The 19,264-nt window shown below is 31.7% G+C and overlaps 1 protein-coding gene across 1 annotated transcript in view; it reads left to right on the top strand.

The window, feature by feature from the left end:
* LOC121120585 (uncharacterized) overlaps positions 1-19,264 on the top strand; it is a 173,753-nt gene that overhangs the window by 76,901 nt on the left and 77,588 nt on the right. The window contains exon 3 of the mRNA XM_040715460.2: positions 14,780-15,113. Coding sequence (XP_040571394.1) covers positions 14,780-15,113 — 334 coding nt within the window. The remainder of the gene's footprint in view (positions 1-14,779; positions 15,114-19,264) is intronic.

The following is a 19,264-nucleotide window of genomic DNA, read 5'->3' as shown; positions in this document are numbered from 1 at the left end:
AAAGAGGATAGAAAAGTACATAATTTATGTTGTTTTTGTACATGAATTACAAAAATGAAAGTAATCGCAGTGCTGTAATGAAAAAAAAAATGATTAGTAAAATGGGAATGTGGAACGTTGCATATCATTAGTAAACATTACGACTGCACATATTTCAAATTAAATCAAAAGATCACTTTTTAAAATCAGCTAGACTAAACAAATTTTTAGTATTTGTTGATTTGGGAGCCAATGTTCACAATATTCGCAACTGCTGTATTTTCCTCTGATCATTATACAATTTTTTTTAATATGAGTTTCAAGGGGCCCAACATTAGAAAGGTTATGGAAATTGTGTACTAGCTATTTGTAAGAAAACAATATTGGAAATTATAATAGTACGCTTTAAACAATTACTTGAATAAGAAATTATTGTTGTTCCTGGCCATCAGAAGGAGAAAATGGTCAAAAGATGGGGAGGTTTTCAGAGAAATCATAAAAGCGAAAAAGAAGAAACAACGTGCAGATTTAGATAGCAACATATGTATGCAAAAGGTCGGACTGAATGTATAAAAAGAAGTTGATGACTTGGTTTGAGAAGACACTAGAGGGAAGATTTTCCATTGAAGTTAAAGATCGGAACTTAATACTTAAAGAGCAAATAACTCTTCAGAGAATGAAAAGTGTAAAAAAAGGAAGAAAAGTTTGAAGATTAGGTTCTGTCAACAAAATAGGATCTCTACAGTCCCAATTCAAATTGCTGCACCTTTGAAATATTACTATGAAAACATTAGTAAGTGTACAGATTGTAATGAAGATACTCTGAGCCTGAAATTTAAGTACAATATAGAAGGTTTTATCGATATATCGAATCCTGATTGAAGAAGACAAATAAATTATGAATATCAAAATTATGTCGGAGGAGATTTTGATATTTGAAAAATTATAAAGAAAATAATTAGTTCACTTAAAATTTCAGGATTCCCTATGAGGTTTTACATACCCTTTCGGCAATTTCTGGCTTCAATACTATGCAAGGTTAGTTGACATTATATTGCTGTTTACCACAGTACCTACATACCTACATTATAAAATAGTACAGATCTGCATTAATTAAAACACTATACTTCTATACAGCAAAGAATGCAACCACACAAAAGGGTATATGTACTACTACAGCAGAAATTGATCTTAAGTCCTACATAATTTTATAGTTTTTATCAATAATTTTTTTCATTTTTGTACATTTAATAAATTTAAGAATACAAAGATATTTATCATCTTTTTGCATGGCTTGTTATCTCTCATATGAGAGTGATATACATTTTGTTGTGCTTTGTGGCTCTTCCATGCAAATATCGCATACTGCACTTCTTATTTTTCCATTTGCTCAGATGGGCAAAAAATTAATCATGTTTTGACATGAAAATTTGACACTCTTTTGTTTTGGTTTCTTCAACTTGTGATACGTATGTTTTATTCTTTGATCTTCCCTGTATCTGTTCTACCAAACATCGAAGAAGACATGACCCACAATGTAGGAGGTGCTCCAACGCACAAACAATTTTGACATTTAGTACTACTTTTGAAAGATAGTCTACAAATTCGTTTCCTGAAATATCTTAATGGCGTTTTTACCAATTAAGATTTATGTTTATTTCACATTTTACTATGTTAAATATTTCTTTTCACTTCTTAACTGTATCTCTTTTTGTTAACTGATTTAGAATAGCAGCAATTACCGATTGAAAGTCCGTTAGAACTTTTACGTTTTTTGATTACCTGTCTTGGTTAAGAAGAGCTACCAATGATTATGTGATTGCAATGATTTCTGCTTGGAATCATTATTTAATTATGCTGATGATTGATTAATTGACATATCACCTCAAGTGATAGCCAATTATAAGCACATGTGTTGCCTTTCTCATATTTGAACCTGTCAGTATATATAATTGAATCAGGGTGTTCAACATGACGGTTGTTGACCCAGATACGATTACCGGTGATATGACCACTTACTTTATTCAATTCAACTTGATCTTGTATTTATTGTTAAGGAAACGATGCCCACGACATCTTGGAAAATCACCGGCACAATTCCAGGTGCCTGAAGAAAATGCCTTGTTCTCCATCTAAACTTTGTTGCTTGTACTTGTATTAGAGATCGAAGGGAGAGATACCCAACACTGCCTATATTCCTTTTGTTAGTGTTGACGGGACGGTAAGGATTGAATATGTGATGTTGCGTATCCATTATCATATTTGAGGAGACCAATTGAGTCTTCGATTGGTTCCTGAACTCTGATCGGTTTTGCAATATCTTAAAAACTTTTAGCTTTACTACAGAAATGTCTCCATGAATCTTTCTTCTTCTTTTTTTTTTCCTTTGTGGAGTTTGTATCTCAAGGTGGCAAGATTTTTGTCCACCCTGGTACTCATTTTGGGTTTTGTTGTTTTTCCAAATGGGAAAGCAATGTCACGCGTCTTGATAATAACATCCTGTATTGGTCCCAGCTGATAAAAACAGGACTTTTTGGTAGTGATTTTACAGGAAATCTATGTTTTGGAGCTTGGCCTTGGATGAAGGTCCAAAGTTAGAGTAGATTTTATCCGTCAAAGTCAACAACATTCAGGAAAGGTTTTTACTTAAAAGGTGGAAAATACCCAATTATGCTTATGTTCCACGGAACAAAGTCAAGATCTAGATTTTGTCAAGTTTGACCAATAGAAATGAATGAAAAAACAGTGTCAAAATTTAAACAAATGCCAAAAGGTAAAAAAAGTAGTTTGGGAAAAGACGATATCAATGATGAAAAGGGATGGTTAACGGTCCTTCTCTTTCTTTCAAAAAAGGGACATGAAAGAATAACAATAAACGATATGACATGTTCAAAAGCGGCAATTCTACGCACCAAAGTACAAGGGTTGAACTCAGATGACATGAATTCCATATTTACGAGACGCCCTTATAGACTCCTAATTACTTCGGTTACAAGGATATTGAGTAATGAGCTACTTCCAAAAAATCAAACTTCCATACTCTATTAAATTAAAAAACAAACATGGAGAACCTTTCTTAGCTCTGGTCGAGTCAACAGAAATGATGGAAGCCAAAAATTTGCCCACACCCTTCGAAAGAACTGTACTGGACGTTATAGGAGTGATTCTGTCTGACCATATAAAACATGCATTTTGACTTTTTCCAGAAGTTACTACCAATGGAAAAGCACGTCAGAGAATTGAAGAGAAAATGGAACCCTTCACCACAAGAATAATTAAACTTTGGAGCAAAGAAAAACTCGAAAGGGTGTCATCGAATACACCACACGTAATAGTGAAAGTCATTGGAAGACCAGAAAATATCCCATGGTTCCTTCTTATTGGAAACCATATCAGACCCATTAATTTCGGTGGGGGAACGAAACAATATTCTAAGTATTATATATTCGGTTAACACTATATGACATGCACGAATCGGGCTAAGTCACCTTCTAAATATCGAATGTGGCTATTCAAAAGGAACAATAGAGTGGATAAAAGTGGCAATAGTTATCCAATATCCTTTAATGCCGAGCAAGATCTAATAATGGAGGAAGGGAAATCAGGTATAGGTGAGGAAAATACCGATGTCATAATATTGGAAGATGAGGACACAAATGTGAGCAAAGGAAATAATAAAAATCATCTTCAGAAAATACGAGAGAAATAAGTCAACCAAATCAGAAAATGACAAAAAGTGAAAAATATACCGAAATTAACTTTAATGTTAACACAACCTCTGTGTCGAGAGGTATAAAACCAGATAAAAATTATATTACAGAATCAGTGTATGATTATGACCAATCATAATTAAACTCCAACAAAGTGGATTCGGAGGATAAATCAGAAAGAAAAAAGATACTAAAAATTTCGCTCGGAAAAATTATGAAACTTCCAGCAGTGTTCAAGAAAAACAATAATTGTCCCTTGTCCACACATTTATTATAATAAATGATTAGTCAGGCATCTTTTCCAACATAAACATCAACTAAATAATGGGAAAAAAATCAAATTAGTTGACATTATTTTTATTCCTCAATATATATATATATCTTTTAGCTCGGATGAACCCTAAGATCTATACAAAATATAATATAAATACGGAGTTAAGCAAAATCCTAGAAGGCAGAGAATACTATAGGCAAATTTTAACGGACTTTTGTCAAATAAAACTATTTGAATATTCTAATGCAATCTAGCTACCAGAGGTAGTGTATTTAAATGACACAAGAATACGCAATTTATGTCAGTGGTTTTTCATTCTATCACAATATATTAATTATACTTCAAAACCAATATTAACTGGATCCCACTACCCTACAAGGGGAGTCACAATACTTGTATTAAAATATGTACCAATAAAGTCAGTGATCGTGGATAAAAATGGGGACAATTTTCTCAGCTGAGGTATGGTTTCCAAATCGCATTATGCAATATTAGTGGTATATATAAAATCTGGAGATAAATTTTACTTCAGCACTAAACTATCAAAATTTGGATGTGACCCATGCTCTGATGTTTCTCGATTTTAGAGAAGCTTTTGATTTGATCAAGCAAAACTTCATCATTGAAGAACTTGCTATGAGGATCTAACCAGTTGTGTTCGGCCGCGCTGTAAACAAACTATTAAAATATGCTGATTCAAATATCGATATCGAAAACATACATAAAATAAGGTTAGAACGTGTAGTAAGACAAGGAGATCCACTAAGCCCTCTTTTGTTTCTTACATCTGTTGCACGGCTTCAGAATACTATGGATACGTGCCTTGAAGAGATGGAAATTGGAGAAAATAATGTGACTAATATTTTATTTGCAGATGATTGCAGTGTTATCTTGAGTGGAAAAAAAACATCACTGAGAGTGACTCAAAGCTTCAAAGTATACTTGACAATTTAGAAAAGAAGCCAGGGCTGAAAATAAATATATCTCAGTCTCAATTATATCCACAATATATCATACCCTAAAATCGTTAAAAAAGCATCAACAACCATTGCGGTAGGAAATCAAATCACATTTTAAGATACAAGGACTGAAAATATAGAAAGAGACAATGAAAATATAGAAAGAGACAATGAAAATATAGATTTCTCAATTACAGAAATAAGAAAACATGGACTCAATTTTTTTGAGTGAATTAAATATCGGATTATCGTAGTCATTCCAAGAAGGAAACATATCCTCTGATGCTCAGCCTATAACGAAACAAATACTCAAATATAGAGTCATAAAGTGAGGGATCTTATTCTTTTACCAAAAATGTTAGGATTGAGAAGACTATTCGCTCCAAAGTGTCTAGGCGGAATTGGTATGACCATATTGGGATACAATGGAGTATCTTATTGCTATCATGGCAAAAGAGAGGGGTACCTCGCTTATATTTCTGTGGCAAAGAAAATACACTTGGGGGAAAATAAGTTAAATGTACAACAAGATGTGAGATTCAAAGCCCAAATACACGAGGAAGATGTATAGGCTCGAGGTAGGTGGGGGGAGGGTCCTCCATAATAGTGAGCTTCTCGAAATAAAAATATTTGCAAATGCTAAAGCAACTCTTGGATTGAAAACAGTGGACTATGATTTAAAAACTCAGACTACTCCCCCCCCCCTCCGAAATCAACTTGGAGAATTCACACTCAAAATAATTTCGAGGCAAGGGAGTCCACATGAGGATGAGTTGATGAGGATCAAAATGGCCAAAAACAATTTTAGAAACAACTTTTGAAGGGCAATATTGAATATGGAAAATATATTAGGACTCCGAGTGGCATCATAGACAACGTTGGGAAGAGTGTTAGAGATAAAAATAGGAGAAGCCCTGATCCAAATGAGCTTCTGTACGTCATTTGAAGGAACAAACGGGGGACTCCGTTTGCCGACAAAGGTGATATGCAGACTTTAGTTTCTTATTTATGCAGCACAATTCAGCAGTGTCCACCCTTCCCCATGAATAGTGGAGTTGGCTCTCGAAAAGTTTAAGTTAACGGGAATATAGCCAGGCATTGAATTCATTTAATACAATGGGGTAGTGGTGATCGGGATTTTTAATGTTTTATTGTTTGTTTTTTTTAAATATTTTGTATTTTCATTATTGAATTCATGTATGGTGCAAATTGTGTTATATTAGTTAGATTTATCCTCACTATAATTAATTGCTTAGTACTTCTTCTTCTTTGTGTTCCATTCTCCTCTGTTGAAGCGTGAAGTAAAAAAACAAAAAAACAGCAGGGAAACTTGATCATAGATACATAAAAAGTCTGGAAAAGCTAACATACAGAGTGTCCACGATAAATTGGAACTATCTTAAAATTCAACCTGCTTGATAAAAATGGAATTTGGAGTGTATTTGTTAATATGAAAAAGATAAACATGATATTAAACAATAAATTTATTCAACATGTCCTCCCTCAGCAGCCATAATCTTCTCCATCCTGCCCCTAAAGTATTTGCATGCCCTGATGACTTCCACGGAATCTACACCATTCCACTCCCTCGTAATGGAGCCCTTCAGAGCCGTGATGCTCTTGTGGCTGACCTTGCACACCTCCCTCTCCAACTTCCTTTACCAGTAGTAATCACATGGATTGAGGTCGGGTGAGTTGGAGGAGCAGGTGTTGCGATCCCAGAAAGTGATGTCGTGGGAGTTGAAGAGGTTAGTGGTCCTCATAGCGATGTGTGCAGGCGCTGAGTCTTGTTGGAATATGAACTCCCTCCCAGCGTATGTGTCCTTCATCAAGGGGATGACGAACTCCTCCATGACTTTGCAGTACCTTATCGCGTTAACCCTTTCCTTGGGATTGAAGAAGAAAGGAGGCATCACCTCACCGGTGCTGCAGATGACACCCAGGGTCATCTGCAGGTCGGGAAGTTTGTGGTGAAGACCGCAGAGACCTCTTTTCTCTCCTTGGCAAGCCACCTGTCATTCTGGACGTTGTAGCTTCTGTCGACAGTCCAGTTCTTCTCGTCGGAGAACAAGATGATTCTTCCTCCATAGATCTTCAGGTCATTGAGGAGACGCTTACCGTTGGTGAGCCTGGTGCCCTTCATGGATGCCGTGAGGATGTGTTGTTTGACCTTTAGGTATGACCTGTACCCCAGGTCTTCATTCACAGCCTTGGAGACCAGCTGCTTGCTCACTTCACAGTTCTTGGCGAACCTGGACAAGGAAGTCCCCGGCGAAGCCTTGATGGACTTCCGGAGTCCTTCAAGGAAGCGGGGAGTGCGGATTCGGTCACTTCTCATTTTGTGACCTTACGGCAGATCTTCCCCTCAACCTTCCAGGCATTGAAGACCCGGTACACCGTGGTCTTGGGGTAGTTAAGAAGCTTGTAGATAGCAGAGGGATTCTGTCCCACGCGAGCCAATTGGAGGATGGTGTCTCTCCTTGCTTGTTCCATGATGACTATTGTTTGTTGTCAAAACAATTGTGGTGGAAGTTATAGTTTATTGTTCACGCAACCTTTTATATTAGTATGATTTCACCCCAAATATCTACATTGTGGATCTGGATGAAGTTTAAAGTAGTTCCAATTCATCGTGGACACCCTGTATGTTAATAGTATACTTATATCATATATTAATATGGTTTTTAATTGTTTTATAATTTTAAATATTTATTAGACTGTAATAAAGTTTAAAAAAACTATGTATTGATGATCTGACATTGATGGTCGCCACCCTTTAATCTCCAACTTTTTATATTAATTTTGATTTATAATTATAATGCCAATAGTTGAACTGGCTCGTTGAGTGACTAATGTAAGTTTATTTCCTTCATTTCATACCATACAATTAGGTTTATCTATACAGTTTTCAAGAATTTATCCGCCAGTGTCAATTTCTTTACTTCCCCAAGGATGATTTTGAGCATTAGAATCCATGGCCATATGAAGAGATTACGGTGGTTGTTAACGATGTTTAATAAGACATAACAGTGTTTCGTTCCCAACTAATTCATCGAGATAGACTGTATACATATACGTTATGGACTCGTCTATTTTTAGTCATACTGTGCAAACATATTTGTCCGATAGATAATTCCTGAAAAACCCTACTTACAAATGATTAGCAGTTCGAATGTATGCTCTTGGTTTTACCCCATGTTTGCAAACTTAAAGCGAGGCTCTTTGTTGAGCTGTTACTGAAGTATGGCTCTATTATAAAGTCTATTTGAGATTTCTGAGTTTTAATTCAGAGTTACATGCTGAGTAATGTTGAGTGTTTATAAAAGAGCACCTATTCATTTTGGTTTCATTTTTTCGGGTTTATCCAATAACTGGGTTTCGGCAGTCAAATTGTAGAAAATATCTATTTTGGACTGTTTTTTGCCATCAATCCTTTTTGAATAAATAGTAAATACTTTTCAAGAGTCTTTCACAGCTGCTGCTTGATGTAGATGTTCTTCTCCAGGATCATCTAGTATATTTTTATTACCTTGTTCCCTCAACAAGAGTTCTAAAACTTTAACTAGGCGTCATAGAATTAATTAAATCTTCTTGAAAAATTAATTATTTACCTTAAATATAATAAAAAGTTAATTTCTAAGACCTTATACCTTTATAAGTCCGCTGTTAATAGATGGAATAATTACAAAATTGCTCGGAGAATTGAAGTATATATATAAATATCAAATTTCTAAATTATATTTTATTTAGGTTAATTAAAAAGAATATCCTTAATGAAAAGATAAAATATAGAAATGTGTGACTTATTTAACGTTAATTACATTTTTGGAAAAAAAAGATAAGTATCCAAAGTTATAACGGTACATTTTGCAAAGTTATATACATCGAATTAGGAAATATACTTTAGAAACACTTTTTGATCAACACAACACGTAGTGTATCGGATTTCGTAATTTTTTTTTAATTAAAATGTTAACTAATTTAACTTTCCTTTACTTTTTTGAGGTGTTGGTAAATCGTAGTTGATTATGTACATTCTCCTACTCCCTTGCTTTTGTTTTGTTTTTGCTGTTCATTCAACAGAAATTCCAGATTTATTTTTTAAAGGAGTCCTTTAAAATATGAAAACTTTGAATTTTATACTGACTTCAACAAGATATAATTTATAAATTAACAATAGGCAGAAAATAGATGTTGAATTCGTGGTAACGGATGGCCTTGAACCCACTGCAGATATAGTCTTCCGTCATGGCGTCCAAGTGCTGGTTGACTGTAACTTTGAGGGCTTGTAGTTTTAATGACAGACACTTCAGGCATTCTCTTGGACATGCACCCAAAATATCTAATCAAGGGGGTTGGCATCAGGGATGTAGGGCGCCAAAAGTCACGAAAATAAGTGCAAAGCAACTCTAAAGACTCATTCAAAGATGTCTTCCAAAGGAGAGTGTGGATTTATTTCATCACTGATATCATAAGTGACCTCTCTACCCTTACAAACCTCTTTCTACATAATTTTTGATAGCTCTCTGGAGAGTCTGGAATGAAATCCTGTGATCTGCTAATGAAAACCATAATTTCAGAGAAAAAAAATGAGATTAAAACATAAAAAGGTTACATTTTTTTTGTTCATATGTATATTTGGTACAAATATCTGCACAAAAAAATACTTTTAAAAATAGTAATTGTAGGGTTTTTTTATGTTTGATTTTCTAGACTTATGCCCGTTAGGATTTGAAAGGAAAGTAAAATGCAAGAAATAAATATTTATGCCTTTTAAGAATCTCAGTTGGCTTTAATTTAATTTAAATTTAAATTGGAAATCAAATAGAATTTTTTGTACATTTATTACAGCTTTTATTGATCCTCTGCTGTTTGTTCACAATCATATAAATTCAAAAATTGCCCCTAAGTTGTCATTAAAATACTCATAATTGATCAGGAGGATGTTGTACATAGAAATTCTTGTTTTTTATAATATTTTTACTAAAACAATAGCCATTCATTATGAATCTGGCCACCATCTGTCTTAATGACTGCCTCTGGAACTCATTGCACACATTAGCAACGTAGTCCTTTTCCACGATCCTCTACTTCTGGTTAACAGAGTTCTTCAGGGCATCAATATTTGGGTGGTGGACTTCGCAGGTCTTCTTCTCAATTTTTCACTAGATGGAATAATCCAGTGGATTCAGATCTGGGCTCTGACCAGACCAAAGGTTCTTGGAGAAGAAGTTCATGTAGCAACCCATCCACTCCTCCACAATAGTAGCAGTATGGACCAGAACCCTATCCTAATTAAATATTTACGTGGCCTTGTTTGACTTTTTCATGGTCTTGGTGATCTATGGGACCAAATTTCCATGAATACCATCAAGTAGTCGGCCGTGGGTAACCGGTATCTAACAGGAAACAGAATTGGGGGAATTTTTTCTCCAGTTGATGCCACATCATCACGGAGGCTGAATGGTTGGTCTTGGTGACTGTCCTGATGTTTTTGTCAGTCTTTCCAAAGCATACCACCCGATCATTTTGCTTGTATTTAGTAGACGGGGTCTACGATGTAAGTATTTTCATCAGACAAAAAAATCCACCGGTTGTTGTTGCCCTTCAGATCATTCAAGAGCTGTTTACATCGCTGAAGAAGTGTACTTTTCCCAATTCTTCTAAGCGACTCTCCTTCAGCCTTTCGGATGGCTTTACCAAAAGTAGACTGATGCACCTTCTTCGTCTTGGCTTATTATGATATCTTCGTCGTTGGGTTGGTCTTAAAGGCCTCCATGATATCTTCAGGCTTCACTTTGGTGGGTCTTCCGCTTTTGGGATTGCCCTTCATATTGTCCCCATCAGCCAAAAAACTTCTGACCCAACGGACTGTGAAATTGCTGACTTTTAAGGCCTTTATTAAGTACGAAGTGGTCCTCCCGAGGCAAATTAAATTGCCGATGATGTCTACTCTTGCTTATATCGCGACATATACATAATTTTTTAAGAACATGTACATCAATCAAAGGCTTAGAATCTAAGTGATTTAAAAATAATCAGAAATGCAAGATTTAATCAACACCTATTCAACCTATTCAAAACTGAATTTGTAGAAGGTATCATTACTTTACTTACTAATATTTTATTCTAAGCAAAAATTTTGTCGAGTAAAAAACCTTTTTTTCATTTAATCAATCTAGAAGTGCTTATTTAAATACAGATCAAATTTGATGACCGTCATTTATAACTAACGTTTCATTAAGAATAAATCCAATGATCTGTTTAATATAATTCGTTTAAAGTTCAAGTAGAGGACCTGTTTTAAATATTAATATTTTTGATGATTCTCTATATAATTCACTAGATGTTAGCCATTTACAATCAATCGAAGCTAAGTCGTTAACCATAGATATATTTGAATGAGTAATTTTTTATCTGTTTCCGAAGGTACATCATTGAGTCAAAATCTATAATAGAGTTTGAACAAAGCAGAAAAAAATAAAGATATTTTTACTTTGAAGAATTCATTTAAAGAATCGACAGGAAATCCAAATTCAGCAGTGCAACCAAATAAATTACGAAGGTGAAGTAAAGTCCACGAGTGGCAACGTGCCCATATTGATTAAATCGAGCCATTTTCATATTCCATCAAAAATTAAAAGTTGTACACTTATTATTGCTCTTGATGTCCAAAACTAAATTTAGATATTTTTAATTGAAAAAAGAAAGACTATTTGCATGATATGATCAATTTGTATTTTATTGTAAATTAATAATATAGGTACTCTTCGATTGTAAAGAATAAATTCCATTTTTAATCTATCCAATTCCACAATATATATAAAATCCAAATAATTTCGTTGGCAATTCTTGAAATAGTTAATTTTGATACATAAAAACATTAATAAGTATATATTGGCAGATTTATGCTGAATTGACAATATAAGAGCTTCTTTAGTGAACTGGGATATTACACACCCTCAGTTTTATAGTTTTTACATTTTATTCCTTAAATCTACATTTTATCGCCATTGCAATACACTACTAATGATCAATCTAATTATATCCAATGGATAATGATGCATTGTTTAAAATTTATTTGTATATTTAGAAATTTTAAATCTATATTTACTTAGTGTAATTTACTACACTATTAAAAGTCCTTCCTATATTTTTGATTTCTTGGATTCTCTATTTTTTCAATTTTCTTCTATTTACTGTTTTAACCAAAAGAATAAAAAATTAGATCGTTTTAAAACCAATCTAAACTCATGTTGTTATGAATATTTATATTGAAATCAAAATTATATGAACTTTATAATTATATTTATACGTTGCAAATATTAACAAATTAGAGCTTCAAAAGTCACATCTATCGAAATAGTGGGCTATTCAAAATAAGACCATTAATTGGAAACCCCCATTTTAAAACATGGCAAGCTACACATTTATATCTATTAGTTTTTTTTCCCAACTATTTTTCATTGTAATTCAAATTAAAAAGACTTTTTACTAGCAAAAAATAAATATATAGAGTAACTACGTCATCTTTAACAAATTATAAGGCAAAATCGGTACCGTAAATTGTTTTCATAATAATCGAAAAAAGAACAATATTTTGGAAAAAATGGCAATTTTCAAAACTTTGAAGTCGTTGAGCTACCTTTCAATTTTGTCCAAACTTGTAACTATTGTAATATAAATTTATAAAAAGGAATTGATTTTGACTCAGCGACCCAGATATTTCAACAAAATAAAAAGCACCATAATATATAAATATATACTGGGTGCGCCAGCTATATGTACAGTGAAAATTATGCTTTTAAACGCAATTTTCTCTCTAATCAATTATCACATTAAAAAAATAAAACCAGATTTTGGAAGTTTGAGGATTTCTATTTTTTTGATTATTTAATAATATCATATTTCATTTACAGTGTCTATAAGATGCCATAAGCAGGAGTAGTCCTTTGCTACTTGGCTCCTTGCTAAATCCTGGAATTCCATCTAGATACCAATTATAAGTTCGTCGTTGGTGTTGCAGGGTGTTTGGTTGTTTAGTATTTCTATCGTGCCCACAAAAAAAAACATCAATTCATACCAAGCAAGTTAGGAAACCCAAATTGTCTTGGACCCATTTCAGATTTTTTTTCAATGTGTGGCAGTGAGCATAGTCCTGCTACCAAATATATGTAGATGCAGGACTTCTCTTTGGTCACTAAAACGTTCAAGTAGGATCAATGTTTATCCTGAGACCTTGGGGGGAACACATGAGGAGGCATGTCCTAGCTTTCGGAACTAAATACCAAACAAGACCTTGATGTGACCATTTTTGTGGCCTCAAAATCCTCCTTAGCTTGTGAACAAACGTTTCACAAAGTCCCAGAGTTTGAAGAATTCTTATGTTGTCGCTGCCAGCGCAGATTCAAAGGAAGGTGCCTTCCGTTTTCCAAATATTTTTTCCATTAATTCCTTTTTTTCAACTTGTGTAGGTTTGAAAAAGTCATCCTTTAAAAAAAATCACTTGTATAAGTCCGTGTGTTTGTCCAAAAGAGCGCACCAAAGTGGCGGCATATATAACTTGCACCCCCTGTATATATGTTTTATTTTTTTGTTCTGTTCTTATCACTAATTTGGTCCAGATTCAATTGTTGTTTATCTAAACCAAGGTGTTTAACATTGGTTAATTATTTTTTACGGTTATACTCAATTATAAAAAGCCGCAACTGAGTTTTCGGCTAGCTCTATAGTCGAAATCCATCACTAATTTATGCCAACATCAATAACAATTAAGTATTTTGTATTAACTATTAACATATTTAATAGGCATACCTTAATTGTCTTTTAAACTTTTTAATCTAATTAAATCTTTTTTAAATGGTGAATCTTCCTCCTGCAAAATGGAAAATAGAACAGTTGCTAGAAAAAATGGCAACAATGTCTAAATAATAGTTACTTTCCTTTATAATCCTTACGTGAGTATTTTATTGGGGTGTTTAACTTCTCTGAGATAAAAATATATTTTTTTACAAAATGATACTTTCAATGCTTTTTATAGATGTAACATTTTATACTAAATAATAAATTGAACACTTTTTTATCATTACTGTTTATACCTATAATTTCCTAATATTACATATTGTTGAGTGGAGTTTATTTCAAATCAATAACAGAAAATACATATTTTAAGAAAAACAAGTGATCTTATACTTTTTTTTCATGTCTATCGTTGAAGTACAAAAAAATACAAAAGACCGTACACAAAAGTATTCTTCAAAATGTCGAAAAAAAACCGTCCAGTAATGGTTAATTATTCAAAAACTAATTCAACAATGTTTCTCTGGGTGTTTATATTTTAATTTACAGTTTTCATTTCTCAGAGTCTAATTAAATTTTATAGCTATAATTATAAATGATACACGCAACCTTATCAACACGTATTCAAAGTTTTTATAGAAATATTGATATCGAACATTATAATATTTAATATTTTTTTGTGAAATTAAGAATAAAAAATTTAAATGCCGTAATTATTATAACTGTTTAATATGTAAAATCTATTTGTGGTTTACTTGTTACCCAGTTTACTAATCGCAATGTAAAAAGAATGTTCACTAACATAACTTAAATTAAGTAAAATTTAATGTCAAAAACAGTTTGTAAACAAAAAAAATGAAGTCAATCTTTGAATTTAATTTTATTGCTTTCCTATTTGTAACCATATATATGTAATATATATTTTGTCATTCAAAAATGACAAAAAAATAGATAAATAAGGTAAAATTTGGTTTTGCATTATAAGGGAATTTATAACCATTTATTTTTATTGCAAAACATAGATTTAATATAAATTACTGTTTATATTGATTTTGAAGGTTGGATGGACGTTCTGGACTCAAATAGAAAAGTAAATGGACAACTCTATGTTAAAGTCGTTTATCAACCCTGTGTCCGTGAAATTTTACCCTCAGATATAGATAGAGCATGTAGGGACTGTTATTTCACTCTCAAGTCAGGGAACCGTGTGACTCTTTACTCTTGTGCAAGAAACATTGATTCTAGAATCTCCATACCAGGAACTACGAATGATTCACAAATTGATTATTATCCCTCTAGCCTCTGGATTGATCTTTTTAAAAGTATAGTGGGAGCTACAAAGTTTATTTATATCATGGGTTGGTCCATCAATACCAAGATTAAACTTTTACGGTAAGTGGAAATTTATTCATTTGTTATAAATTCGACCATTCAGTTGTATTCTATATGCACAGGTTTCTTATGATAATGAACAATGCAATTTATATACGAGTTATATGTATACAAAGTTGTCAAAAAGTTTTAAAGCTATCATTTTACATTTTTAATTATTTTGGCGCCAAATCAATCAATTGTGAATCTGATTACCTGACATTAAAAATAGATTAAATCCTCATAAAAATGTATAAACAGGGTCCAACAAATTTTCATTCCCTTGTCGTCATGTACCACTTAAGGAATGAAGTCGAAGTTTTTCTTAAAAACGGAGAACGCCAATTCAGATTTATCGACTTCTATCCGGAAAAGAAATTATAAATTAGATGAACAATTAAGAAGCTCCAAAAGACTGGAAGTGTAAATGATAGGCCAAGATCTTGTCATCCCAGTCTGCATGAAGCCAGAAGAACATCGATGTACTTCCACTAAAGATTTATCAGAATTCAAAAACGTCGTTATCTCGTAGAATTGTCCGTTGGTTTTGAAGATTATGGCCTACAAGTTTTGGTACGGTCAAAAAATCAATGTCAGTACCAGAGCAATGCGATTTGAACGTTCTAGAGAATTTTTACAAGTTTGTACGACAAGGACAAAAATTGTTTTGAGCAATAAATTAAAAATAGGATTTGAACAAAAAATTCTATAGACAATACGATCGGATTTGGTCCAGGTTCAATGTTCTCTCCTTGGTTGATAAACCCATACTTTCTTACCAAAAACCGATCTCTTATGCTCTGGTCTGGAGTTTCGAGTTCCTAGGCAAATTACCCATATTTTTTTAACCAAAGGTCTCTGTATAATTCAGGATGATTATATCTCAAGGATTTTAGAACTTGTGATGCTTCCATGGTTTGAAAGTAATCTGGACGACGAAATCAAGAATGGCTTGAACAGTACATTCAATTTTTGACAAATCAATGTTGCCACTTTCAAGTCCAGATGCCAATCTAGAGTCGAAGATTAAAGTCAAGTCCTAACAAAGTTTGGATACTCTGCAAAATGTCATCGAAGCTGCATGGGACAAACTACTCGTTAGAGTATGCAACTCATATCAACGTCGGTTATCGTTAATAATTATGAATGAAGGCTTATATATAGAAAACATCATAAATATAAATCATTCTAGTAAATACACTTTTAAACTTTTATAAAAGCTAAATTTAGACATTTTTATTCATAATATAATTATTGCATTAATAATTAAGTTTAAAATTTTTTATCAACCCCCGTATGTAAATATATTAGTGATTGATATTGAGTATGCAGGATTAGTCGGACTGAGTATTTTCAAGTATCAGTTCCAGCAAAAATCAGCTCGTTCATGACTTCGGAGTTTAGTTTTTGTCCTCCTTTGAATCCAAGGATCACTTAGGACATTTGGGTGAAAATAAAGTTTAATCTATTGATATATGCGATTGTATATTTTAATTCAATTAATCAAATTGTTCATACATACATCATATAAGTAAACTAATGAGTTTTTTATATCGTGAAAAATACTTTTTAATTATAATCATTATATAAACACAACACTGGCGAATATAGTTCGAATCTTTACTGTTGTAGTATTCTAAATTAATTAATTAATAAACAAACACAACAACAATTTTAAGGGAAGACGTGCTAATCACTTTGGAAAACAAATATTCGGTGACATGTCCACTTAACGGTAGAATAGTAACCTTGAATTTTTTGTGATGGAACGTAATGGTTGAGGATTGTGGGTTCAACCATCTCTGTTATAAATTATTTTATAAAGAGTAGGAATATAAATAATTGAAATTAAAAACATATTTTCACATTTTAAATAATTAACTTAAAACATGATTTTATTATGAGTGAAAAGGTTCATGGGCAATTTCGTAGATACACTTCTAAATTTTAATTAAATATATTGAAATGAAATATGTTTGACAAGTATGTAGATCAATAAATTATTCAACATTGCGTTTTTTTTTAATTTTCTACAGTAGTCAAATTAAATAAACTGCATCAGTAATAAAATATATCTTTAAGAAAAAATATTTAGATATGGTTTTACATTAAAAAATATTCCCAAAATAATTATATATATTTGAAACTTCTATTTAAACATTAAAATAAATTATTTATGCATAGAAAATTATATTTTAGATCAATTATATTTTCTTCTTTTCTGGTCCATTGCTTTTGCTTTAAACATTTTCATTTGTACGTTATGAAAGTTTTATTATTTTTAAGCATAAAGTGATAAGATAATATAAAAAGTTGTTTAAATATATCTAACAAATAATGTTTCATAAAAATCCAATAATAAAGTATTTTTATAATGGACATAGTTTGATATATATTGCGTATTTACATAGAATAGGGAGAATAAGTATTTGAGCCCCTTGCTATTTTTGTTATTTGTCTATTTGTGTTAAGTATTTATATGTGCAAAATGTATAAAATTTCGATGGTATGTACATTTAAAAAAAAAAATAGATATCTCTTTCCAAAATTATAGAAATTTGAATTACCCAGAACCCTTAAATTGATTAGTATTGCGAAAAGATATTAGATCATTAAATAAATTGGAGGAATTTACTTAGTTATAATGCTCTTGATAATAATTTTGTGGGCAAAAATTTCTCAAAGTTGATAACTACATTTATATACATATCAATTCAAGTTACAGAGCAATTGGCAAAAAAAAACCGTCGATAGAATAAATATGATTCATGGAACAATATGACATTTATGACAACTTACAAATTATAACATATAGGTCTGAAAGATTGATTTTGACCCCCATCATCTGGGTTTTCCTTCAAAAGTAATTAACATAAGCGATATTGATAAATTTAAAGGTATTTTCATATCAAAAAAGTATAATTTGTTAAAACTTAAATACATATACTGATTAATTTTTTCAATGCTGTTCAAAGATAAGAATAATATTTTTCTTTTCATAGATTGTTTCATGAAAATTGGGTGGTATTAATTGGTTAATACCTTAAATTAAAGTTTACATAGCAAAATTATAAGTTTAATAATTTTGGTGTTATCAATTTTCGGATGATGAGTACCATGCTGTAACTTTTGTGACTCAGTATCTGTATAGAATTTGAAAGAATAATATTTTAAAAAATAAGCCGATTAATCATTATTTTTATTTTGGTAATCCAAAATTCTATATCAGTTTATAATTATATTAAAAAACCCCGAATTTTGTATACTTATTCAAATGAACTATTTTAAAACTCCCCATTTTTAATTTATTATTCTTTGGTTAAAACCAGTTTTGACAAATCATCATGGATTTTTAGCTTATCGTTTTTTTAAGGTAAATCATAAAATGATTCAGTAATGATTGCTAAGTATTTGAAATGAATTTAAAAATAAACATTCATAACAACAAATTTTGGTGCAAATTTACATTTTGTACCTATAAAAAGAAAAAAATCACTGGGAATCCTTTTTTCTCATAAAATTTTAAAAAAGGAAAAAAAAAAATATAATAATCATATTCGATATATAAAAAACTTAAGTGCAAAAAAAAAAGTAATTGTTGTTTTGTTGAAAAAAACTATATACACAAATTTATTTAGAATACTAAAGATTTGTTAAAATTAAACATTAATACTGAATTGATTTAGATTATTTTTTACAACCCATAATATTATTGTTTCGAAAAAGTTCTTTTAAATATGCTGTGATTTCTCTATAAATAACAGATTTGGATACATTAAAATAATATTACATCAGTAATAAATTACTTCAAAATTTTATTTCATTACTAAGATGTTGTTCATATGTGCTGTAAATAATAATATACAGCTTTCGGAAAGGCTTATCTCATCTCCTTATAAGAGGATTGAATTGATGGCGTATCTAAATATTATTATGTGCATAATACACACAAAAGAATAAGGAAAAAAGCTCGAGTGCAGACTCGAATACTAAAGCTCTGCATATACATTAGAGTGTTTGCTATTTTGTAAAGTTGACGAAATTCAAAATTACCAAAGATCACGAGATGTGTATAGGTGTTGTTAATGGTCTCCTAAAATATTTTTTGATGAAATAAAATTAAGAACAAATTCAAAATTATTATTAAATATTTTCTTTTTCTCATATGGCAT

Source organism: Lepeophtheirus salmonis, chromosome 6 (genome assembly GCF_016086655.4).
Source record: "Lepeophtheirus salmonis chromosome 6, UVic_Lsal_1.4, whole genome shotgun sequence".
In the NCBI taxonomy this organism is placed as follows: Eukaryota; Metazoa; Arthropoda; class Copepoda; order Siphonostomatoida; family Caligidae; genus Lepeophtheirus; species Lepeophtheirus salmonis.
Note: the sequence above shows the minus strand (reverse complement) of the source record. Positions and strands in the feature narration are given on the sequence as shown.